This window comes from Chlorocebus sabaeus, chromosome 5, assembly GCF_047675955.1.
Source record: "Chlorocebus sabaeus isolate Y175 chromosome 5, mChlSab1.0.hap1, whole genome shotgun sequence".
NCBI lineage: Eukaryota > Metazoa > Chordata > Mammalia > Primates > Cercopithecidae > Chlorocebus > Chlorocebus sabaeus.
The window spans coordinates 11,137,204-11,162,613 of record NC_132908.1 but is presented as its reverse complement, the minus strand read 5'-3'; the positions used below and the strand labels follow the sequence as shown (position 1 = coordinate 11,162,613).

At 52.1% G+C, this 25,410-nt stretch overlaps 1 protein-coding gene across 1 annotated transcript in view; it reads left to right on the top strand.

The window, feature by feature from the left end:
* The window catches only part of LOC103228356 (uncharacterized), a 146,966-nt gene that overhangs the window by 3,179 nt on the left and 118,377 nt on the right, over nt 1-25,410 (top strand). Inside the window, 9 exon segments of the mRNA XM_073015699.1 lie at nt 223-241; nt 243-389; nt 467-601; nt 2,857-3,037; nt 8,552-8,691; nt 15,519-15,622; nt 16,729-16,894; nt 22,978-23,163; nt 23,460-23,612. Of these exon segments, the coding sequence (XP_072871800.1) occupies nt 223-241; nt 243-389; nt 467-601; nt 2,857-3,037; nt 8,552-8,691; nt 15,519-15,622; nt 16,729-16,894; nt 22,978-23,163; nt 23,460-23,612 (1,231 nt within the window).

Below are 25,410 nucleotides of genomic sequence, written 5' to 3'. Positions count from 1 at the left end.
GTCCCGGGGGGTGAAAAGGCTGGGGTGGCTCAGAGCACAGTTGGCTGCCCCAGAGCCCAGCTGCAGAAGGAAGAAAGGGTATCTGGTGGGGGGATGTGGGGTTTCCTGGGAGTTTCCCATGGGGGCTGACCTGTAGGAGGGCAGGGATGCTGTGGCCTCTGGCAGTCAGCAGGTGGCCTGGGGCACTGGAGGGTGCCGCTTGACCCGTCTGCCCTCCTGCAGTGCCGCCCTGGGCCGCAACCCCCCTCCGCTTCATCCTGCACTCTGGGCGTGTGGTCCACCTGTGTCCCCACCCTGCTGAGCCACGCTGGGTGCTGAATGTGAAGCGTGCTGTGCTGAGCCTCCTGCAGGGCCACCCGGGGGCCCACAGCCCCAACACCCTCGATGAGGTGAGGTCAGGAGATGGGAAAGGGGTGGGGGTGGGGGTGGCCGGAAGGCTGACCTGTCTCCCACCCTGTCTGCCCAGGTGGACATCCTGGCCGATGTCCCCACCACATACCAGCGCCATGGGGACTGGCTACACAAGACCAAGGACCTGGCACAGTGCTCCCTGCGCAGGGGACACTCCTCGCTGCATTCTCAGGCCCTGCCTGGAGTGGACGTGAGTGCTGGGCTGAGCTGGGCCCCTGACTGCTACTCTCCTAGACCCTCTTTTTCTTCTTCCTCCTCCCTTCTCCTCCTCTTCCTCCTCCTCCCTCTCCTCCTCCTCTCCTCTCCCTCCTCCTCCTCCCTCCTCTCCTCTTCCTCCTCCCTCCTCTCCTCCCTCCTCCTCCCTCTTCCCCTCCCTCTTCCCCTCCCTCCTCCTCCCTCCTCCTCCCTCTTCTCCTTCCCCTTCCCCCCTCCCCCTCCTCCTTCCTCCCTCCCTCTTCCTCCCTCTTCTCTCTTCCCTCTCCTCCTCCCCTCCTCCTCCTCCTCCCTCCTCCCCTCCTCCTCTCCTCCCCTCCTCCTCCTCCTCCTCCTCCCTCTCCTCCTCTCCTCCTCTCCTCCTCCCTCCTCCTCTCCTCCTCCCCTCCTCCTCTCCTCCTCCCCTCCTCCCCTCCTCCTCCTCCCTCTCCCTCCTCCTCTCCTCCTCCCTCCTCCTCTCCTCCTCCTCTCCTCCTCCTCTCCTCCTCCTCTCCTCCTCCTCTCCTCCTCCTCTCCTCCTCCTCTCCTCCTCCTCTCCTCCTCCTCTCCTCCTCCTCTCCTCCTCCTCTCCTCCTCCCTCCTCCTCTCCTCCTCTCTCCTCCCTCCTCTTCTCCTCCTCCCTCCTCCCTCCCTCCTCCTCTCCTCCTCCCTCCCTCTTCCCTCCTCCCTCCTCCCTCCCTCCTCCCTCCTCCCTCCTCCCTCCTCCCTCCTCCTCCTCTCCTCCTCCCTCCTCCCTCCCTCCTCCTCTCCTCCTCCCTCCTCCCTCCCTCCTCCTCTCCTCCTCCCTCCTCCCCTCTCTCCTCCTCCCTCCTCCCTCCCTCCCTCCTCCTCTCCTCCTCCCTCCCTCCTCCTCTCCTCCCTCCTCCCTCTCTCCTCCTCTCCTCCTCCCTCCCTCCTCCCTCCCTCCTCCCTCCTCCCTCCCTCCTCCTCTCCTCCTCCCTCCCTCCTCCCTCCTCCTCCCTCCCTCCTCCCTCCTCCCTCCCTCCTCCTCTCCTCCTCCCCTCCTCCTCTCCTCCTCCCTCCCTCCTCCCTCCTCCTCCCTCCTCCTCCTCCTCCTCTCCCTCCCTCCTCCCTCCCTCCTCCCTCCTCCCTCCTCCTCCTCTCCTCCTCCCTCCCTCCTCTCCTCCTCCCTCCCTCCCTCCTCCCTCCTCCCTCCCTCCTCCCTCCCTCCTCCCTCCTCAGCTCTTCCTGTTCTCTCCACCAATTCCTTCTCTTCTTGGTTCTCCTTCCTTTACCTCCTCTCCTCCCTTCCCCTTCCCTCCCCTCTTCTCTTTCCTTCAAGAAATTTTATTTTATGTATGTATGTATGTATGTATGTATGTATCTGTTTCCTTAGAGACAGAATCCCACTGTGTCACTCAGGCTGGAGTGTAGTGGTGTGATCATGGTTCAGTGCAGCCTTCAACTCCTGGCGTCAAGTGATCCTCCTGTCTCAGCCTCTCAAGTGTAGCTGGGACTACAGGCATAAGGCACCACTCCTGGTTAATTTTTCTATTTTTATTTTTAGTAGAGATGGTGTCTTATTATGTTGCCAGGCTGATCTTGAACTCCTGAGCTCAATCGATCCTCCTGCCTCAGCCTTCCAAGTAGCTGGGGCTACACCTGGTGGGACTACACCACCATTCCTGGTTAATTTTTTATTTTATTTTATTTTTAGTAGAGATGATGTCTTGCTATGTTGCCCAGGCTGATCTTGAACTCCTGAGCTCAAGCATTCCTGCCACCTTGGCTTCCCCAAGTGCTGGAACTATGGGAACAAGCCACCGCACCCGCCCCTCTGTCCTTTTCCCCAAGCCCTCCTCTACACCTGTGTCTGCAGCTCCCTGAAGAGGCAAGCGCTTTGTAAATACCACACATCTGCAGGAGGATGAGAAGTGATCACTGTTCATGTTGACTTGTTATCAAAAGTCTCAGCATCTGAGAGGTGGAGGTGGGCCTCTGCTGATTTGAATGTTTTCATACATTTATCACTCCTTTCCTGGGGGTCACTGTCTGCTAGACTTTCTTGCTTCCCATCTGCCTTTGCCTGGGCTGCTGTTGCCACAATCCAGGCGTGCCAGGGGTGGGTGATGCTGGGATGCAGCCCTCAGCATCTCCTCCCCAGCCTTGCTGAGAGAAGGGTGGGGCCTGTGGCTCTGATGGGGCCCTCATTCCTCCTCCCCTTGGTTCCAGCTGGGTCTTATGAATGGCTAGATCCTGACCTGAGCTGTCTCTTCCCCTCTTGGTCTGCAGCCCGGCCTGACTTCCCGCCTGACCTGCGTCCAGAACTTCCGGGCCGGCGTGCTGCGGGAGGCCTCCTGCACAGAGCTGGACGCTGCAGGGCCACTGTCTGCAAAGGCGAGTGCTGTGCAGATGCGGACCCTCTCCTCACTCAGCCTGCTACACGAGATGCCCCAAGATCCAGCGGGCACAGGTGACCTCAGCCTTCCCTGGTGGCCACCCCCTGAACGTGGTGCGAGGGTGGTCTGGCCAGAGGGACCCAAGCAGGCCCAGGCTCCATCCCTCTGTCCCGGCCTGGACACCTCTGACCTATTTCTGAAAATGGTCGTCATCAGGAGAGTTAGCCACTTCTAGAAGGTTCTCCAGGCTCTTTCTGCAGGCTCAGATCAAATGGCCCTGGCTTGGTTGAGCCCCTTTTCCCTGGGATGTCCTTGGTGAAGACGGAATCTTCTGTTTCTCAACCTTAAATTCAGCGACCCCTCAGTCTGCCCATTTTAGGGGAAAACTGACCCAGGTTTTCTGATTTTCCAGAAAGTTCCTGCTAACACATAGCATTACCTGGGACTTGGTGCCCTCCTACAATTTTGCACAGAATGAAACAAGCGAGGCCTGTGTCTGGGGGAAGGATTACTTTTCCATGTTTGGAAACCAGTTATCTTCCTGAACAATGAAATAAGAACGGTTATTCTCACTGCTGGGATTTTGGAAGGATTTACTGTGGGCCAGTGGCTGTGCTGAGCGCTTTATGTGTATTTAATTTAATTCTCATCAGAACCCCATTAGGAAGGTACTGTTATTAGTTAAATTTAAATAAAAATTTTGGCTGGGTGCAGTGGCTCCCAGCACTTTGGGAGGCCGAGGTAGGCGGATAACTTGATTTCAGGAGTTTCGAGACCAGCCTGGCCAACATGCAGAAACCCTGTCTCTACTAAAAATGCAAAAATTAGCTGGAAGTGGTGGTGGGCACCTGTGATCCCAGCTACTCGGGAGACTGAAGCCAGAGAATCGCTTGAACCCGGGAGGCGGAGGTTGCAGTGAGCCAAGATCATGCCACTGCACTCTAGACTGGGTCACAGAGTAAGACTCCATCTCAAGAAATAAATCATTTTATTTATTTATTTATTTTGAGACACAATCTGGTTCTGTTGCCCAGGCTAGACAGCAGTGGTCTGATCAGGGCTCAGTGTAGTCTCAGCCTCCCCAGGCTCAGGTGATCCTCCCACCTCAGTCCCCCAAGTAGCTGGGACTGCAGGCACATAGCACCATGCCTGGCTAATTTTCGTTTGTTTGTTTGTTTGTTTGTTTTTGTAGAGACAGGGTTTCACAAACCAGGCTGGTCTCGAACTCCTGGGCTCAAATTATCCTTCCACTTCGGCTTCCCAAAGTGCTGGGATTACAGGTGTGAGCCGTTGTGCCCCACCAGTTAAATTTTTCAGATAAGTGACCTGCAACTCAAAGAGGTCAAATGACTTGTCCAAGGTCACTCAGTCAGTGATAAGCAGGGCTGGGACCTGGACTCCTGCCGTGTGTTCTGCAGCCCTGGCTGGTAATTGTGTTTGCCTTGGAGGGCAGGCTCCCAGCACCCCCGGGGGAGAACCCTCTAGATGGGACCTTGGCATTTTCCTGGCTTCACTCTGCACTACGGGATGCCTTCTAGGATCCCAGCTTGGTCTGCCCTCCCTGTACATCGACCCTCAGCTGCAGAAACTAGCTGTGCCTGGGGGCATCCAGGCTTGCCAGGACCCAGTGGTGTCCCACTGAGTTGGATGAGATTTCTTTTTTTTTTCCTTTTTAACAGCTTTATTAAGACAGAATTCACATACCATACAATTCAGCATTTAAAGTGTACAGTTCACTGGTTTCTAGTATATTCAGAGTTGTACATCCATCATCACCACAATCAACTTTATTATTATTTTATTTTATATTTTGAAATGGAGGCTTGCTTTGTCACCCAGGCTGGAGTGCAGTGGTGTGATCTCAGCTCACTGCAACCTCCTCTCCCAGGTTCACACAGTGCTCCCGCCTCAGCCTCCGAGTAGCTGGGATTATAGGCGTGTACCACCATGCCCGGCTAATTTTTGTATTTTTAGTAGAGATGGAGTTTCCCCATGTCAGCCAAGCTGGTCTCAAACTCCTGACCTCAGGTGATTGATCTGCCTGCCTCGGCCTCCCAAATTGCTGGGATTACAGGCGTGAGCCACTGTGCCAGGCCCCATTATTATTACTATTATTATTATTATTATTATTATTATTTTGAGATGGAGTCTGGCTCTGTTGCCCAGGCTGGAGTGCAGTAGCGTGATCTCAGCTCACTGCAGCCGCCTCCTCCTGGGCTCAAGTGATTCTCCTGCTTCAGCCTCCTGAGTAGCTGGGATTACAGGCACCTGCCACCCTGCGCAGCTAATTTTGTGTTTTTAGTAGTGATGGGGTTTTACCACCAGGGTGGGCTCGAACTCCTGACCTCAGGTGATCTGCCCACCTTGGCCTCCCAAAGTGCTAGGATTATAGACGTGAGCCACCGTGCCCAGTCTTCAACTTAGTTTTTTAAAGAGGCAGTCTTGCTCTGTCACCCAGGCTGGAATGCAATGGTGTCTCGACCTCTCCAGCTCCAGGGATTCCCCCAGCCTCAGCCTCCCGAGTACAGCTGTGCCACCACCATGCCTGGCTAATTTTTTAAACTTTCTGTGTAGAAAGAGGGTCTCGCTATGTTGCCCAGGCTGGTCTCAAACTCGTGGTTGCAAGTGATCTTCCTGCTGCAGCCTCCCACAGTGCTGCGATTACAGGTGTGAACCACTGTGGTCCTCCTTAATCAACTTGAGAACATTGTCACCACCCTATAAACAAACCTGGTGCTCATAAGCCCTTATCTTCCCAGACCCTGGCAGCCAGTCAACTACTTTCTTCCTCTGATTTTCCTGTTCTGGAATTTCATATAAATGTGGTCATAAAATGTGCCCTTTTGTGTCTAACTTCTTCACTCAGCACAATGTTTAAGGTTCATCCATGTTGTGGCATGAATTGGAATTTTTTCTTTTTCATTGCTGAGTAATATTCCATTGTATGGAGGAGTTTTTTCATATTTTCAGTGTCATTCCCAGGAGGCTTTTGGAGTCAGAACTCGATTTTATTTCTGACTCTATGTTGTGTGACTTGGGCTGATAGCGTCTCTCTGTGCCTCAGTTTCCTTAGCTGTAAATATATGGGTAGGTCACCCCTTACCCCATAGGTTATGGGGAAAGTTACAGAAAATGGTCAGCTGGGCACAGTGGCTCAAGCCTGTAATCCCAACACCTTGGGAGAGCAAAGGGAGCAGACTGCCTGACTCCAGGAGTTCGAGACCAGGCTGGCAACATGATGAAACCCCGTCACTGTGAAAAATACAAAAAATTAGTCAGGTATGGTGGTGTGTGTCTGTAATTCCAGCTGCTTGGGAGTCTGAAGTGGGAGGATCACCTGAGCCCAGAAGGTCGAGGCTGCAGTGAGCTGTGATCGCATCACTGCACTCCAGCCTGGGTGACAGAGTGAGACCCCTTCTGAAAAAAAAAAAAAAAAGAAAAAATCATCATTGCCTTTAGCTAAGCACCTGACACGTGGCGTCTATGAACGTTCACATCCTCCTGGCCCCATTCTTTAGGGCCTGATCCCAAAGGCACACTCGGGAATGAGCCTTTATCCCTCCTTGAAGTTGCGTACTGGGTTCACATGGCCCTGACTTGGCCCTGTCCTTCTCCCTGGGTTGGAGTCATTTGGTTCCCAGCTGTCATGGGAGAATTCTCCTTAGGTTTGCAGATTCTTGGCACATCAGGAGTGTGTTTTCATTCATGTTTACCCCAAATGCCTGTCTGAGCACCTGTTGTTGCTAAGCACTGCTGGGGCTCTGGGGACAGGGCTGTGATCATGGTCAACTCCATTCCTGTCACACTGAGGCTGACACCCTTCTGGGAGGGGGAAACCACTGATGGGGGAACAAACCCAGTCAGGGTGGCTTGAGACTGTGATCTGTGTCAGGAAAGAAGTTAAACAGCTGCATGACAGCTATTAGACAGGGCGGCGGTGGGGTGGGGGTGGTGGGTAAGAGGGCCTCTGAGGAAGTAATGATTTTGCTGAAGGATAAGACAAGATCAGCTTTGGGAAGATGCCGGAAAGAGCATTCAGGGAGGAAACAGGAAGTGTTTCCCTGGGGCAGGAGCGACCTCTGTGTGTCCCAGGCACCTGGGGGGCTAAAGAGAGGTCTGAGGATTAGACAGATGAATGTGTGCACCTGTGTGGAGCCAGACACACTGTGAGGGCGGGTGCCCAGGCCTGCAGGCAGCCAGGTGGTGTTGTACAGCATCTAGAAGGCGCACGCCTTTGCCAAGGAGCATTGAAGCTGAGGGAGGTGTGGATTGTGGATTCGAGGGTAGGTCTTTGGCTGAGGTGTGGGGGTCCAAGCGGGGCTTAGGAAAGGTTAACACCGTGGCTGTGTGCAGAGCGGAGGGCAGTTTCTGCCGTCCCCATCATTATTAGGAAGCAGTCACAGGACTGAATGCACGAGAGAGATGAAGATTTATTGTTTTGACAAGGTTATGTGTGACATGGTACAAAAGGACACGGTTAAAATGAGTCCCCCCTCTCCAGAGGCTGACACCATTCCTTGCTTCCAGTATACTCTTCCAGACAAATTCTGTGTACTTACAGATACATAGGCGACTGTGTCTATTTGAGTGGTCTGGTGTTTTGTTTTGTTTTGTTTTGAGACAGGGTCTCGCTCTTGTGGCCCAGGCTGGAGTGCAGTGGCGTGATCTCAGTTCACTGCAACCTCCACCTCCCAGGTTCAAGCAATTCTCCTGCTTCAGCCTTCCATGTGGCTGGGACTACAAGCACCTGCCACCACGCCCAGTTAATTTTTTGTATTTTTAATAGAGACAGGTTTCACCCTGCTGGCCAGGCTGGTCTCGAACTCCTGACCTTGGGCGATCCATCCACTTTGGCCTTCCAAAGTGCTGGGATTACAGGCGTGAGCCTCTGTGCCTGTCTTAGAGCAGTCTATTTTTATTTTTGAACCATACACTGTTCTGCATCTTGCCTTGGTCACTCGATGGCTTGGAGATCTTTCCAAAGCAGGGCGTGTCCTGTTGACCTGTTTCTGTTAAAGGATACTCAGTGTTGGCCGGGCACAGTGGCTCATGCCTGCAATCCCAGCACTTTGGGAGGCCGAGGCAGGCGGATCACAAGGTCAGGAGATCGAGACCATCCTGGCTAACACGGTGAAATCCTGTCTCTACTAAAAATACAAAAAATTAGCCTGGCATGGTGGTGGGCGCCTGTATTCCCAGCTACTCCGGAGGCTGAGGCAGGAGAATGGCGTGAACCCGGGAGGCGGAGCTTGCAGTGAGCCGAGATAGTACTCCTGCACTCCAGCCTGGGCGACAGAGCAAGACTCCGTCTCAAAAAAAAAAAAAAAAAAAAAAAAAGATAGTGTTCCCTGGTGTGAGTGGTCCACAGTTTGTTTGCCCAGCTCCCGCTGGTGGGTACATAGGTGCTTCCCATCTTAGGCTGTTTGCAAGGATGGTGCCATGATTTCCCTCGTAGACACCCCTCTTACCTGTTCCCTGAAACATGCTGAAGTAAGCATTGGTGGGGATGGGGGCAACTCCCAGGGGGCTTTCTAGCTCACTCTGGCCTTTCCCCATATGGTCATCCCATCCACCTCTTCCCATCTCAGATCCAGATGCTGGAGATGATAAAGACATGACCCCAAGCAGCCTGCTGTATGAGTGGGAGGAGACACCATCCCAGGCCACGGTGGCCACCGCAGCCACGTTAGTGAGGAGGCTGTGCCTGGCTCAGACCACTAGCTTGGAGGTAAGTGGCTTCTCCAGCCCCAGGCCAGAGTCTTTCTTGGCCCTGAGTCCCTAGGACACCTTCCTCTTCCTGCCCACATCATGGCCCATCCTCTCAGATATTTAATGTCAGAGCTGTCATGTATGGGTGGGTAGGTTGTGGACTGCACAACTGTACCTCATTGCAAAAGCAAGGAAATCTAGATGTTGTATGCCAAGCCAGTGCCCCAGTCCAGGTTGGATGTGGGCAGAGGGGAAGCCTTTTCTCCTCTGTCTGTCTAGGAGCATACAACAGTCCTCTTGACTCGCAGTGTAACCTCCCAGACCTAGCCACATGTGAGCCTCAGCATTGAGGACTTCCCACAACAAAGTTAGAAACACGTGGCCCAGGCCTCCTTCAAAACTCCTGGCTGTTTCAAGTCAAGAGGCAGATGTGACTTTGAGACTTATGGCCAGTTCCTTCCTTGGTGATCATCAAGAATCTGAGGCCCTGAGGTTGAGCTGTGATGATGAGATTCTCCTTCCCACCTGTCTTTTTCTGAGAGAGGGCCTTGAACCCACATGTAAGATGCAAAGCATAAGAGAGATGGTTTAACATGGTACAGTCCCTGGGGGAGGAAAGTGATGTGTCATTGGATTGAAGACTCGCCCAGATAATCTAGGACAATCCTATCTCAAGATCCTCAACTTAATTACATCTGCAAAGATCCTTTTTCCAAATAAGGGAAATTTACAAGTTCTAGGACTTAGGATACAGATACATAATTTTGGGGGTCTCCATTCAATGTTCTACAATTTTTTTTTTTTTTGAGACAGAGTCTTGCTCTCCCCCAGGCTGGAGTGCAGTGGTGCAATCTTGGCTCACTGCAGGCTCTGACTCTCAGGTTCACGCCATTCTCCTGCCTCAGTCTCCAGAGTAGCTGGGACTACAGGCACCTGCCACCACACGTGGCTAATTTTTTTTTTTTTGTATTTTTAGTAGAGACGGGGTTTCATCGTGTTAGCCAGGATGGTCTTGATCTCCTGACCTCGTGATCTACCCACCTCGGCCTCCCAAAGTGCTGGGATTACAGGCATAAGCCACTGTGCCCAGCCTTTTTTTTTTAAGACAGCGTCTCACTCTGTTGCCCAGGCTAGAGTATAGTGGTGCAATCATGGCTCACTGCAGCCTTGACCTCCCAGGCTAAAGCGATCCTCTCACCTCAGCCTCCAGAGTAGCTGGGACTGCAGGTGCATGCCACCACACCTGGCTAATTCTTGTGTTTTTTGTAGAGACGGGGTTTTGCCATGTTGCCCAGGCTTGTCTTGAACTTCTGGACACAAATAATCCTCCCACCTCAGCTTGCCAAGGTGTTGGGATTACAGGCGTGAGCCACTGCACTCTGCCAAGGCTTTATAGTTTAATTGAGCACTTAGTGTATGCTCAGATGATAAGCTCCAGGGCCTCACTTGTGTTACCTAATTTAATCATGTCAGTGATATTCATATCATTGTGCCCATTTTACAGATGAGCAAACTAAAGCTTGAAGAGTTTAGGAAATGTGCTTAAAGCCACACTGCTAGTAAGTGATACAGCTGGGCTGTTAACCCAGGCAGCCTGGTCCAAGGCAGGGTTTCTCACCCTGGGTGCTCTGGACACCGAGGGCTGGGTTATTCTTTGTCGGGGGTGTGGTGGAGGCTGTCATGTACAATGTGGGATGTTTAGCAGCATCTCTGGCCTCTCCTCACTAGATGTTATCATCATCCCCAACTGCAGTCCGTGGCAGCCAGATGGCCCTGGGGAGTACAGTTGTCACCGTTGTCACCAGTAGGGGACCGCTGCTCTGTGACCTGTGCTGTAACCATTGCACTGCTGAACCTCATGGCTTGATGGGAAGACAGGACTGCATTCTTTGGCCTTAAAAGCACGCCTGACCACCTAACTGGACATTTCCCCTGGCAGGGGTGGCTCAGGGCAAGGGCTGCAGGCCTGGGTCTCCACTTTTGGATGCTGGCGGAGCTAGCCCCAGAGGGTACTGTATAGCTGTCTTTTATTTACAGACTGAAAAGGAAGTTATTGCCACCAGGGAGGTCCCCTAGGTGAGGGGTAAAAAGCTGAGGACCCTGTTGCTGGAAATGGCTTTGCAGGGCCACATCGGTGCACACCAAGCAGCTCCTGGGCCCCTGGGAGGGCTGAGGGCCTGCCTGGGTTGCCAGGGGGACAGACCTCATGAGCTTTGGCTTGAAATGCCTCTGCCCCTCCCCATTGATGGTGGGTGGGAGACAAGGTTTGTTTTTCAGTCCGGAAACAAAACCAGGACTCAGCGCTCAATAGAAGCAAACCCCCGAGTCAGGCCGTCTGTGGAGAGGCCCCGGAGTTTCGATGTGGGGGGCAGAGGGTGGGATGGCCAAGGGCGTCCCTAAGGAACAAAGGAGGAGGAAGCAAGAGTGCACTGGGGGTGGGAGGGGCAGACAGAGGGAGCCAGCGGGGCCAACTCCAGGCTGCCAGGAAAGATGCCTGGGAGAGGGCATGGCTAATCACCAATCTTGGGTGTTCTGACAACAAGGAGCTGGAGTTACAGGTGTTTATTAAGGGCTGACTGTGTGCAGTCCTGAAATGGCATGGACAGTGGCAGAACAGGACTGGCTCACAAGAGTGGGTCAGTAGATTTCCAGGTGTCCCGCAGACTGGTTGTTAAACACTGCTGTTTTAAACATTAAGTTGTGGCCAGACACAGTGGCTCATGCCTGCAATCCCAGCACTTTGGGAGGCTGAGGCAGGCAGATCACCTGAGGTCAGGAGTTCAAGACCAGCCTGGTCAACATGGTGAAACCCTGTCTCTACTCAAAATACAAAAATTAGCCAGAAGCCTGTAATCCCAGCTACTTGAAAGGCTGAGACAGAAGAATCACTTGAACCCAGGAGGCAGAGGTTGCAGTGAGCAGAGATCCCTCCACTGCACTCCAGCCTGGGCGACAAGAGCAAGACTCTACCTCAAATAAATAAAATAAAATAAAATAAAATAAAATAAAATAAAATAAAATAAAAAGTTGTATTAACATAGCTGATTAATGAGTACAAATACACACTTCAATAGAAATCAGACTAATACTCGATAGATTCCTATGATGACTATAATTAACAATGCTACATTTAAAAATAGCTAGAAGAGAATAATTTGAAGGTTTCTAATGTAAAGAAAAGATAAATAGTTATGGTGATGGGTATCGCAATTATCCTGATATGATTTGATGAATGTATCAAATTATTCCATGGGTACCCTGCAAATATGTGCATCTAATGTGTATCAACAAGTAAATAGGCTGGGCGCGGTGGCTCACACCTATAATCCCAGCACTTTGGGAGGCTGAGATGGATGATCACTTGAGCCCAGGGGTTTGAGACCAGCTTGGGCAACATAGGAAGAGCCCATCTCTACAAAAAACAAGCCAAGCATGGTGGTACATGCCTGTGGTCCTGGCTACTTGGGAAGCTGAGGCAGGAGGTTGGCTTGAGCCTGGGAGGTTGAGGCTACAGTGAGCTGTGATCACACCACTGCACTCCAGCCTGGGTAACAGAGTGAGACTCTTCTCCAAAAAAAAAAAAAAAGAAGAAAAATTTAAAAATCAAATAAAAATAATTATATTAGAAACAAAGGTATTAAGTACTCCAAACCACGACTACCTGGTTATTTTACTACATTTTACTATTGTCTTTCCATTAGAGGTTAGTCACATTTGTTGTAACTGTATGGTGGAAATATGATATGATGTGCTAAGGTGCATTTCTTCCCAGGTCTGTCCTTAGCAATTGCATGTTGGTTGCCTGAAATTGACCATGGTGGGTGTATTTACACCATGGGAACTGGCAAAAGCTACAAATCAGGACTTTTTTTTTTTTTTTTTTTTTTTTTTTTTAAAGCCATTGCATATAGGATGCTGGTTAAGAATGTGGGTTTAGGAGCTGGTGCCCTGGGTTCAAGTCTCTGCTCTGCTACTTAGTAGCATGCGGCCGGCAGCACCTGACTCAAACACTTTTTGAATGTCACTTTCCTTCTCTGTCAGCTTAGACCAGTGCCTGGAACATAGTAAAGGCTCCTTGCTAAGTAAATAGTAGCGTAGTTATTATTACAATTTTTTTTTTTTCCCGTGACAGTATTGCTCTGTCACCTAGGCTGGAGTGCAGTGGTGCGATCTTGGCTCACTGTAACCGCTGCCTCCCGAGTTAAAGTGATTCTCCCGTCTCAGCCTCTTGAATAGCTGGAATTACAGGCTCGCGCCACCATGCCCAGTTAGGTTTTGTATTTTTGGTAGAGATGAGGTTTCACCATGTTGGCCAGGCTGGTCTCGAACTCCTGACCGCAAGCGATCCGCCTGCCTCGACCTCCCAAAGTGCTAGGATTACAGGTGTGAGCCACTGCACCCAGCCTTATTACTATTATCATGTGTTATTGGTGGTGATGGGGGTGGCAGGTTTCTTACTGACCTACATGTCTGTCTGTCTTTTTTTTTTTTTTTGAGACTGTATCTTGCTCTGTTGCTCAGGCTAGAGAGTGCAGTGGCGTGATCTCGGGTCACTGCAACTGCAGACTCCACCTCCTGGTTCAAGTGATTCTCTTGCCTCAGCCTCCTGAATAGCTGGGATTAACAGGCATGTAACACCATGCCTGGGTAATTTTTGTATTTTTAGTAGACACAGGGTTTCACCAGGTTGGCCAGGCTGGTCTCAAACTCCTGACTTCCAGTGATCCACCCTGCTCGGCCTCCCAAAGTGCTGTGAGTATAGGCATGAACTACCGCCAGGCCCCGGACTTGATTTCTAGGCAGGAGCCTTGGACCCTTTGTCTCCATCCATAGCCTGCCTAGATCTGCCCTCTTTAACTCTTCTCCGAGTGAAGGGAAACCAGGATGAGCCACTAATGATCCCTCCTGTTGTGCCTGGATCTGAAAGGCCCATTTTCAGGGTAACACTTGTGGCCAGAGGCTTACCCAGAGCAGGAAGAGTGGTCCCGTGCAGGCCCCATCTCCAGGTGCCCCTCTGCACACGTGTTCGGAACCCAGGGTGCCAAGGGCAGTCGGGGAAAGGCAGCCACCAGCCAGAGGGAAATGTGGCCGAGCCCATTAGGAAGGAAGGAAGCAGGACTGGAACTGAAATTTTTTTGGATAGCAGACCCAAACTGGGCAATAGAATCTTTTAGGCCTACCAGTGGTCAGGGCCAGCTGAGATGGTGGCAGTTAGCCTGCAGCAGGTGCTGGCTCGTGGATCCTGCTGGAGGAAGGAAAGACAGAGCTGAGGGTTGCCACTGGCTCTGCCCACAGAAGGCACGTTCTGGGAAGGCTCCCTGGACTCTGGCAGGCAGACACATTGGCAGGTGGGCCGAGTGACGAGTTAGGGTCTGTGTTGCAGGCTGTATCTTGCTGAGATCGAGCTGTATGTGCAGGGATTCCGTCATAGCCACACACAGCAGGGAGGCCCAGGGTCAGGGAAGCAGGTCCCAGTCTCGGAGGAACCCTGGGTGGGTGGGGGCTTCAGACCTGGCCCTGATCAAGCCTGAGGGAAGCATGGGGGCTTTCCTGCAGGAAGCCAGGACCTGGCTTGGCTTGGCTCCTACCTTGTTGCTCTTTCTGTGGCTTTGGGTTCAGGCGATGCAGTCAGCCTGAGACTACAGGGGTACCAGAAGGGAAGGTTTCCCAAACTAAATGTGTCCTAAACCCAAGGGCTGTTCTCTGAGTGCAGTCCTTTATTTCTTGAGCTTTGGGCCCTCTGCACCCCCTATAATGCCCTTTATTAGTCATCACTGTTAATAATTGTATAGAACAATTACATTTTTTAAAAATTAGAAATACTGGAAAAGGGTGGGAACGATGGCTCACGCCTGGAATCCTGGCACTTGGGGAGGCCAAGGTGGGTGGATCACTTGAGCACAGGAGTTTGAGACCAGCCTGGGCAACATGGTGAAACCTCATCTCCATGAAAAATACAAAAAAATTAGCTGTGCGTGGTGATGTGTGCCTGTATTCCCAGCTGCACAGGAGGCTGAGGTGGGAGGATTGCTTGAGTCCAGGAGGTTGAGGCTGCAGTAAGAAGTGATTGTGCTGCTGCAGTCCATCCTGGGAGACAGAGGGAGACCCTGTCTCTTAGGAAAAAAAATAGTCCAGGCGTGGTGGCTCATGCCTGTAATCCCAGCCCTTTGGGGGGCTGAGGTGGGCAGATCATGAGGTCAGGAGATCAAGACCATCCTGGCTAACATGGGGAAACCTCGTCTCTACTAAAAATACAAAAAATTAGCCAGACATGGTCACAGGTGCCTGTAATCCCAGCTACTCAGGAGGCTGAGGCAGGAGAATCACCTGAACCCAGGAGATGGAGGTTGCATTGAGCCGAGATCATGTCACTGTACCCTAGCCTGGGCAACAGAATGAGACTGCCTCAAAAAAATACATATATATTATATAGGAAAAGATTGCTACCTCAGTAAATATTTGAAATATGGTAAGACTCATTAGAATAATTATATTACAATCATAGTGAACATTTATTGGGCTTTTATTAGATGCCACAGATTCAGACACTATGCCTGTTCTTTCACTGCCATATCCTGAGTGCAATGCAAGGCACATAGTAGATGTTCAATAAATACCTGTTAAAGAAGAATGAGCCAGCCTGTGTGCTTGTAGGGGCTGGGGGTGTAGTGAGGGAGAAGCCAGACCTGGAGCTTCATCTCACTGGGTCTCAGGACACCTTGGGAGAAGGTAGCTGGTCCTTCCTACTTTCCCCACGGTTGTGCTTGCAGGCAGGGGACGGGTGAGGTGAACTTCGGGGATCCCCTACACCGCTGGGTGTCTCATGCTGCCCCCTCTGAATCCCAGGCCACGGACTTGTTCCTGACACTGGTGTCCCAGCTCCAGGGCCTTTCCGGGGGTGAGCTGATGGAACTCTGGCGAGATTCTTCCTTCAAATGCCGAGACAATGGGTAAGGCCCCTCTCCGGGTGGGGGATGGACCAGGAGCTGACTGGGGGCATCCCTGGGTTGTGGGGCGTATTTGTGCTGTCCCGGGTTCCCAGTGAGGATGAATGCTGATGCCTCATCCTGTCTTCACGACACTGACTTGTCCTCGGTCCGAAAACGTGCACCAAAAGGAGATTAAGTGGGGAGCCTGGAGGTTCCCACGGGGCCCAAGCTTGATCCTGCCTGAGACCAGAAGCTGAAGGGCCTGGCGGATAAAGACAGCCATTGTTCCCTTCCCTAGACAGGGACCCTCTTGCTGGAATTAGCATTCCAATGCGCCTAGGGTACCCTCCTGCGGGGGGTGGAGAGTCAGGGCTGGGAGGTGCTGGGCAGGGCCGAGATTCAACCACCCAGACCTTGCTGATCTGGGGCCAGTAAGGCGGGTAAAGAGACTCCTAATCTCGGAGGGGAATCTCGGAGGCACTAACTCGGTCAGCTCAGGGCTATGCTCAGGAGTTTGAGATTAGCCTGGGCAACAAAGCAATGCCCCCATCTCCACAACAAATTTGAAAGTTAGCTCGAGGGGGTGGTGAACACCTGTGGTCCCAGCTACTTGGCAGGCCGAGTGGGAGGATCACCTGAGCCCGGGAGGTAGAGGCTGCAGTGAGGTGTGATTGCACCCCTGCACCGCAGCCTGGGTGACAGGGCGAGACCCTGACTCAGAAAAAAGGAAAAAAAAAATGTCCTGATGTTGTACTGAGTATCTGAGGTTTAAACGAGAGACCATTTGCTGATTGTTGGTTCCTGTTCCGCTAGGGATTTTTACTCCTACTCGGTGACATTTGCTTGGGTGGGTTTCAGCAGAGCACTGGATGTGGACTTGTGTTTTCACAAACCACTGTGTTTTTTGGGTGGGTAGAACTGCCAGCGTCTGGGCTGGGTGCTGCTGTGCTAAGAGCACAGGCGTCAGCCAGGCTCGAGGGATCCCAGACCCGGGTCAGCCCCTCCCAAGGTGTGAGGGTGGGAATGTCTGCACCTTACCTCTGTGAGCCTCAGTTTACCCCCGGGTGACTTCGGTGAGATGAGGCTTGCAGGCGTTCAGCACGTGTGGGTCACCTTGATGATCTCAGGCAGCCACTGTTGGACGCCCTGCCTTCCTGTGGGACAGAGCACTGTGTGGGCCTCATGAAGGAACTCATCGCATCCGGGGAGGTGGAGGCAGACGAGGCGGAAGCGTGGCTGTCATCACTGGCCTTCCTCCCACAGCCCACAGATGCTATGGTTCACATGCTGCTGGTGAGTCCCTGCACCCCACCCAGAGCCCGGGTGTCCTCCCTCCCTGGTTGGCTGCTGGTTAGACGCGGGGGAGGTGATTGGTTCTTTTGTGCCAGCCCCTCATAGGATCAGCGGAGGGGGCCAGACTGCCCAACCTCCTGGGCTACTGTGGCAGGTTCAAGGGAGCCTTTGGTATCAGAGAGTTCCGGGTCCAAGTGTCAGCATTGTGCCTCCCACCTGTGTGATCCCAGGCAAGTGACTTAACTTTACTGAGCCTGTTTTCTGATTTTTATTATTATTGCTTGAGACGGAGTCTTGCTGTGTTGCCCAGGCTGGAGAGCAGTGGTGCAATCTCAGCTCACCGCAACCTTCACCTCCCGGGTTCAAGCGATTCTTCTGCCTCAGCCTCCCAAGTAGCTGGGAGTACAGGCGCATGCCACCACACCCTGCTAAGTTTCGTATCTTTTTTTTTTTTTCTTTTTTTTTTTAGTAGAGATGGGGTTTCACCTTGTCAGCCAGGCTGGTCTCGAACTCCTGACCTCAAGTGATCCACCCGCCTCAGCCTCCCGCAGTGCTGGGATTATAGGTGTGAGCCATCATGCCTGGCTGTTTTCTGATCTCTAAAAGGACAATGGAAGTGGTACCTCTATCCTGGGCTCATAGTGAGGAATGAATTGCTGCGTGTGAATGAATTGCTGGTGTCTGGCACGAACTCTGAGTGCTTGCAATCAGAGCTGCTATTATTTTTATAAACACACATATTTAATGAGTCTGGAAATTAGGAAATCTGCGTGAGATGAGGTTAATAATTTCTGCCAATAGTGGAGGTCTCATTTAACCCTTGAGATGTCTCTTTGAAGTAGGTGCTCTTATCATCCCCAATTTGCAGGTGAGAAAACAGGCCCAAAGAGGTAGGGCAGCTGACTGTACCTGCCTCACGTGCGATGTTCCACCTGCAGGCCAGAGTTCATGCCTCTCTGGGTCGTGTTTTCTTGTTCTGTCCTCGAGTTAGGAGGCCCTGCATGATCTCCGGCAGGTCCTGAGGATGCACTGGCTTTGTGAAGTCTGGGGAGAGGGAGGGGGAAGGAGGGGGGTGTGGGGAGTGAGGGGCAAGCAGGGAGAGAGTATTTCAATGAACTTTTTATTTGAGAATAATATTTATTTATTTATTTATTTATTTATTTATTTATTTATTTATTTATTTATTTTTGAGACTGAGTCTCACTCTGTTGCCCAGGCTGGAGTGCAGTGGTACAATCTTGGCTCACTGCAGCCTCCGCCTACCACCACCCCCCCCCCCCCCCCCAGGTTCAAGCGATTCTCCCTGCCTCAGCTTCCCCAGTAGCAGGGATTACAGGCACCTGTCACCAAGCCTGGATGATTTTTGCATTTTTAGTAGAGACGGAGTTTTGCCATGTTGACCAGGCAGGTCTTGAACTCCGGACCTCAGGTGATCCCCCCGCCTTGGCCTCCCAAAGTGCTGGGATTACAGGCATGAGCCAGTGTGCCCGGTCCAGAGTAATTTTAGATTTACAAAAAAAATGTTGCAAGGTTAGTAGAGGGTGTTTCTGTCTAGCCCTCACCAGGGTTTCCCGACCGTGAATGTCCTGTGCCACCAGGAAGCACTGGCCCTAACCACAAGGCTGAGTGGGTCTGTTCCCACCAAGGAAACCCCAGACTGCTGTGATTCCCCACTTTTTCCATGGATGTGCTCTGTCTGTTCTGGAGTCCTCTCCAGGGCACCCCATTGCTGTCAGTGGGTGTGAGGTTTAATCACGTTGTAAGCTCTCCGATCATTACATGTCTGTTTTCGCGTGTACAAGCTGGGCAGTTTTTTTTTTTTTTTTGGAGACAGAGTTTCTCTGTGTCGCCCAGGCTGGAGTGCAGTGGCCCATTCATGGCTCATTGCAGCCTCAACCTCCCGGGCTCAAGTGATCCTCCCACCTCCGCTTCCTGAGTAGCTGGGACATGCACCACCACACCTGGCTAATTTCTGTAATTCTTGTATAGGTGAGGTCTGGCCACATTGTTGAGGCTGGTCTCAAACTTCTGAGCTCAGGTGATCCGCCTACCACAGACTCCCAAAGTGCTGAGATTACAGGCATGAGCCACCGTGCCCAGCCCATGAATTTTTACAACTGTGTGTGTTGACATGTGTCACCACCCCCAGAACAAGAGAGAGGACGTTTCTGACTCCAGAAGGCTCCCTAGTGCCCCTCCCAGTTGGTGATGCCCAAAGGTCACCACCATTCTGACGCTTCTGCTCTTGAGGTTCACGTTCATGGGTCACGTGCGTCTTGGAGGCCGAATTCTTTTCACCCACGTCCTCTGCGGGATTGGTCCGTGCTGCTGTGTGTGCGGGGACTTTGTTCTTTCCCAAGCTGAGCCATCCTCAGTTGCCTCCTTGTAGTTTCCGCTCTTAATGGTGCCTATTTTGTTTTATTTTATTTTATTTTATTATTATTTTTTGAGACAGAGCCTCTGTTGCCCAGGCTGAAGTGCAGTGGCGCGATCTCAGCTCGCTTCAACCTCCGCCTCCCGGGTTCAAGTGATTCTCGTGCCTCAGCCTCCTGAGTAGCTGGGATTGTGATGTACACCACCACATCCTGCTAAATTTTTTGTATTTTTTGTAGAAACGGGGTTTTACCATGTTGGCCAGGCTGGTCTTGAACTCCTGAGCTCACGTGATTTGCCTGCCTCGGCCTCCCAAAGTGCTGGGATTACAGGCATGAGCCACTGTGCCCGGTCTTCTTCATGTGTCTTTCGATGAACAGAAGTTCTTCATGTTGGTGAAGTGCGGCTTCTTGATGCTTTTGAGCTGGTGTTTGATCTCCCTCAGGTCCCGACGTTCCCTGTCTTGTCTTCTCCCAGCTCTGTTTTCTTACCTTTTCAGGGAGGGTTGGCTTGAGCATGATGACTGAGCTTTAGAATCATGTTGGAAAAGTGAAATCAGCTCAATAAGGGTCACAGGTTTGAGGATAATTTTATTTTTCCACCTTTAAAAATGAAAAAGAGTGAATATTTTAAACAGACTTTTAACTGAAGTGTAAGTAAGCCTTCATAAGTTAGAGATTTTTGCGTTGTTTTTTTTTCTCCTCCCGCTTTCTTTTTTTTTCTTTTTTAAAATTTATTTTTCTTTCAAAATTATTTGTTCTTCTTTTTTTGATGTGGTTTCTGGTTTCTGTGGAAACGGGGAAGGCTGGCCATTCTGGGCGCATCCCCAGGGCAGCTATACACAGAACCAACTGGGTCATTACTGTCTGGACTGCTCAGTACCCAGGCCTCATGCTGGCCCAGCTCTCGTGGCGGGGCCACCGGAAGCGGCTCACAGATCTGGGCTCTCTGCCAGCCAAGTGGCACCAGCCTGCCCCACAGCCCTGTAGGGCGTGACCAGGCTTCTGGCTCCAGCTTTGGTCTGGGACAGGCCCGAGCCTGCCCTTTCTGTGCCCCCACCGCCTTTCTTGGGCACAGTAGGCAGAGGCGGGAACCTCCAGCAGGCAGCCCCTCCCACGTGCCCGAGAGCTTCTTAGTCTTTTTATAACCCCTGCTCTCCCAGCCAAGCCCGCTTGCCCTGCTCTGTATTAAGAAAACAGACAGCTTTGTTTTCCTTGCCCAAATATAGGGAAACATTGAATGTGCTTTTTCCAGGCTCCACACACCCCTCTCCTTTCACAAAGAAAACATGCAGTGAGATGCACACGCCAAGACCCACACACATGCATCCTGAGTGCATGTGTACGCACACGGGACACGCCCCACACACACTGTAGCACGCACCCATTGCACTGGGACTTGCACACGCTCACTGGATCATGTGTACATGCACGGACCCGCACGTGCACTGACACAGGCTCACACCAAGGCACAGGGACATACAAACACACAGGGATATGCACACACTTGCTGGATCATGTATACACACACTGATGCAGGCTCACACCGAGGCAGGCTTTCCAAGGACACCCACATGGGGAAATGCAGGGACACACACCCACACCATAGACCTGTCAAGACACACACACACACACACACACACACACATTGAGGTATACATGCCAAGACTCACATACCTGGAGATGCAGATACACACCCCAGCATGTGCACATGTGAACACATGGCAGGACATGCACATACACACAGCAGGACACTTATGCAGTGGGACGTGTGGAGACAGCCACCGACACCTGGACACATGCACAGGCACACCAAGATACACTCGGCTGTGCATGGGCACACAAGGGACACACAGTGCACACACACGTACCTGGACACATGGGCACATGCACACACCCACTAGGACACACGAGGTGCCCACATGGGGACACGTGTGCACAGGCATCCACCAGGAAATACATGCATACTAGGGTACTCGAGTGAGCTGAGACTCCTGCACACCCACATGGGAACATACACACCCACAAGCACTGGGATTCCACAGCACACACCAATATGCACACACGCGGATGCTCATGTTCACGCGTTCACACAGTGTGCTCACATCCTAGCATAACACACACCTGGTGAAGAATTCAAGGAAAGAACAGAGCTGGGCAGGCCGGGCGTGGTGGCTCACACCTGTAATTCTAGCACTTTGGGAGGTGGGCAGATCACCTGAGGTCAGGAGTTCGAGAGCAGCCTGGCCAAAATGGTGAAACCCTATCTCTACTAAAAATACAAAAATTAATCGGGCATGGTGGTGCACGTCTGTAATCCCGGCTACTCAGGAAGCTGAGGCAGGAGAATCGCTTGATCCCAGGAGGCAGAGGTTGCAGTGAGCTGAGATTGTGCCACTGCACTCCAGCCTGGGTGACAGGAGCGAGACTCCATCTCGAGGGGAGGATAAAAAAGGGACAGAGCTGGGCAGAGATTTTATTTCCTCACAGCTGCCAAGCAGTCCCTGTTTTGGGGTGGTGTGGGTCTAGCACAGAGGCCCGCCAGGGCTGGATTTTAGAGTGAGCCCAGAATTTGCATTTTGAGAAGCAGTGAGTGTTGGGATCATGTCTGGTCTGGGAACCAGACCCTCCTGGGTTAAATCTCAGTTCTACTATTTACACCTGGGCTACCTGAGGCAAGTTCCTTACCCTTTCCGGGTCTGTTTTCTCGTCTGCAAATGGAAATAAGAAAGGCAGTGTGTGTGACATGTTATCAGCAGTCTGGCTGGGAGTGAACACAATTTGTTTACTAAGTTTTATTAGTCTAGACCATGGCTCATGCCTGTAATCCCAGCACCAAGGCAGGCAGATCACTTGAGGTCAGGAGTTCACAACCAGCCTGGTCAACGTGGTGAAACCTGGCTTTACTAAAAATACAAAAATTAGCTGAGGGTGGTGGCACGTGTCTGTAATCTCAGCTACGTGGGAGGCTGAGGCAGGGGAATCGAGTGAACCCAAGGGGCGGAGGTTACAGTGAGCCTAGATGGCACCACTGCACTCCAGCCTGGATGACAGAGCAAGACTCCGTCTTAAAAAAAAAAAAAAAAAAAAAAGATTTGTTGGTCTGATTTCTCTGAGGTGCCTGGGGCTGGGAGCAGCTCTGTTCTGAACCCCCCCCTGTTTGCCTTCCTTTCGTTGAGGCCTTCAGTGCCCTGGAGTGAGGGTAGCTGCGCATCTGAGTGGTGGGTAACATGGGGTGCTCTTTTTCTTTTTCTTTTTTTTTTGAGACAGAATCTCGCTCTGCCACCCAGGCTGGAGTGCAATGGTGCTATTACAGTTCACTGCAGCCTCTGCCTCCCTGGTTCAAGGGATTCTTGTGCCGTAGCTTCCCAAGCAGCTGGGATTACAGGCGTGCACCACCACGCCTGGCTAATTTTTGTATTTTTAGTAGAGACAGGGTTTTGCCATTGTGGCCAGGCTGGTCTCGAACTCCTGGCCTCAGGTGATCCACCCACCTTGGCCTTCAAAGTGCTGGGATTACAGGCATGAGCCACTGTGCCCGGCCTCTGGGGTGCTTTTACGGTGTTCCCTGAACAGAGCAATTTGTTCAGACTTTGGGGGACTCGGCTCTGTATTACAAAATGCCCCAGCTGAGTTGGTGTGTGGCCAGGGTGAGGCCTGTGAAGGGCATTTACCATCCCTCTCTGGGTGGGGGCCCATTTCTGTCCCCAGCCACTGCTCCAGACCCTGCGGGCCAGCCCTGGCGCCTTCCTGGGCATTTCAGCCCTGGTGCACAACCTCTGTGCTTCTCTGGATGCTCCCTGCGGACAGCTGCCTGGAGTCGGCTCTCTAGTGAGGATCCTGGGAGATGCCTTGGGTGAGAACTGTACCATCCAGGAGCCCTCGGATGATGACAAGGTGAGGACATCCAGTGTCCTGAGTACCGGCTTCAGTGCCCCCAGTGTGACCCAAGCCAAGCAGCAAGCTCCAGGTGGAGAGGGTAGGGATGGGTTCCCCCCCTTTCCCCGCTTCCACCCTTCCTTCTATCCCCCATCCCCCCTTCCCCCCTTCACCCCATCTCCCCACCCTCCTGCCTGCCCCTCCACGCGACTGTCCCCTCCACACCACTGTCCCCTCCACGCCACTGCCCCTCCCCACGCCACTGCCCCTCCCCACACCACTCCCCTCATGGTCGTCCCTCCATCTCGATTTAGCTCCAGCTTGTGCTGAAGGCGATCGGCAACGCGGGCTTGGCAGCCATGGCTCTCACCCCCACACTGAGTGCCTGCGCATCTCTGAGAAGCAGCGCCCCTGAGATCCGGCTGGGGGCCATCCAGGCCTTCCGGAGGGTCCTCTGCTCTGCAGATGTGAGCCCTTGTGTGCTGTTTCACTGGGTTGGGGTTGGGTGGTGGTAGTTCTCAAAGCACAGTTTACTAAGTCACTTCTTCAATTGTTCATTCATTTATCATGTATTTAATGAGCACCTACTGTGGGCTGGGTACTAGTGTGAACAGGTATCCAGGTCTAAGCCTGTGTGTAGTGTGGGAAGCAGATTATTTATCAAATACACAAACAACCATATGATTACCAGTGCCATCTGTGCCCCCCTCTAGTACAGGGTTTGTCAGACTATGGGCCATGGGTCACTTCCTGGCCCTTTGTCTGTTTTTGTCAACAAAGTTTTATTGGAACACAGCCATACCCACTAATTTATGTGTTGTCTATGGCTGCTTTCCTGCTCCGCCTGCAGTCAACTCATTGCAAGAGATCGCATGGCCTGCAGAGTCTGAAAGAGTTCTCTGTCCCTTTATAGAAAAAGTTTGCTAATCCCTTTTTACTCAAAGTTGCAGTCCCTTCATTGACCTCCCAGGCCCTGAGGGATCTGACCTCTGGACCTCACCTGCTCTTTTCACCTCCCATCCCTCCTCCCCAACACACTGCCCTTTCTGTTCTTCCTTAAACACTTGTGACCCTCTCTTGCCCCAGGCCCTTTGCACATGCTGTCCCCTTTCCTGGTACACTTTTCCCTCAGATGTCTCCAGGCCTTTCTTTTTCACCTCCCGTAGGTCTTAGCTTAAAAGTCACTTTCACTGTTTCCCCATTTCATTTTTCCCTCCATAGGGGGTTTATTACCATCTAACTTCCTTTTTTTTTTTTTTTTTTTTTTTTGAGATGGAGTCTCACTCTGTCACCCAGGCTGGAGTGCAGTGGTGGTATCTCTGCTCATTGCAAGCTCCGCCTCCCGGGTTCACGCCATTATCCTGCCTCAGCCTCCCGAGTAGCTGGGACTACAGGCATCCACCACCACGCCTGGCTAATTTTTTTGTGTTTAGTAGAGATGGAATTTCACCGTGTTAGCCAGGATGGTCTCGATCTGCTGACCTCGTGACCCTCCCGTCTTGGCCTCCCAAAGTGCTGGGATTACAGGCTTGAACCACCGCACCCCGCCACTACCTAACTTTTTATATAGTTCACATGCTAATCTCATTGACTGTCTCTCTGCACTAGGATAACAGCTTCAGGTGGACAGGAGCTGGGCTGGTCTTGTTTATGGCTGTCACCTAGCACAGTGCTGGGTGCACAGTTGCTGCTTAGTTAATATTTATTGCATGGATGGATGGGTGGGTGGATGGATGATGGGTGGGTGGATGGGGGAATGGATAGATGGATGGGTGGGTGGATGGATGATGGGTGGGTAGATGGGGGAATGGATAGATGGATGGGTGGGTGGGTGGATGTTGGGTGGGTGGATGGGGGAATGGATAGATGGATGGATGGGTGGGTGGATGGATGTTGGGTGGGTGGATGGGGGAATGGATAGATGGATGGATGGGTGGGTGGATGGAATGATGGGTGGGTAGATGGGGGAATGGATAGATGGATGGGTGGGTGGATGGATGATGGGTGGGTAGATGGAGGAATGGATAGATGGATGGATGGGTGGGTGGATGGATGATGGGTGGGTAGATGGGGGAATGGATAGATGGATGGGTGGGTGGATGGATGATGGGTGGGTAGATGGGGGAATGGATAGATGGATGGATGGGTGGGTGGATGGATGATGGGTGGGTAGATGGGGGAATGGATAGATGGATGGGTGGGTGGGTGGATGATGGGTGGGTAGATGGAGGAATGGATAGATGGATGAGTGGGTGGGTGGATGGA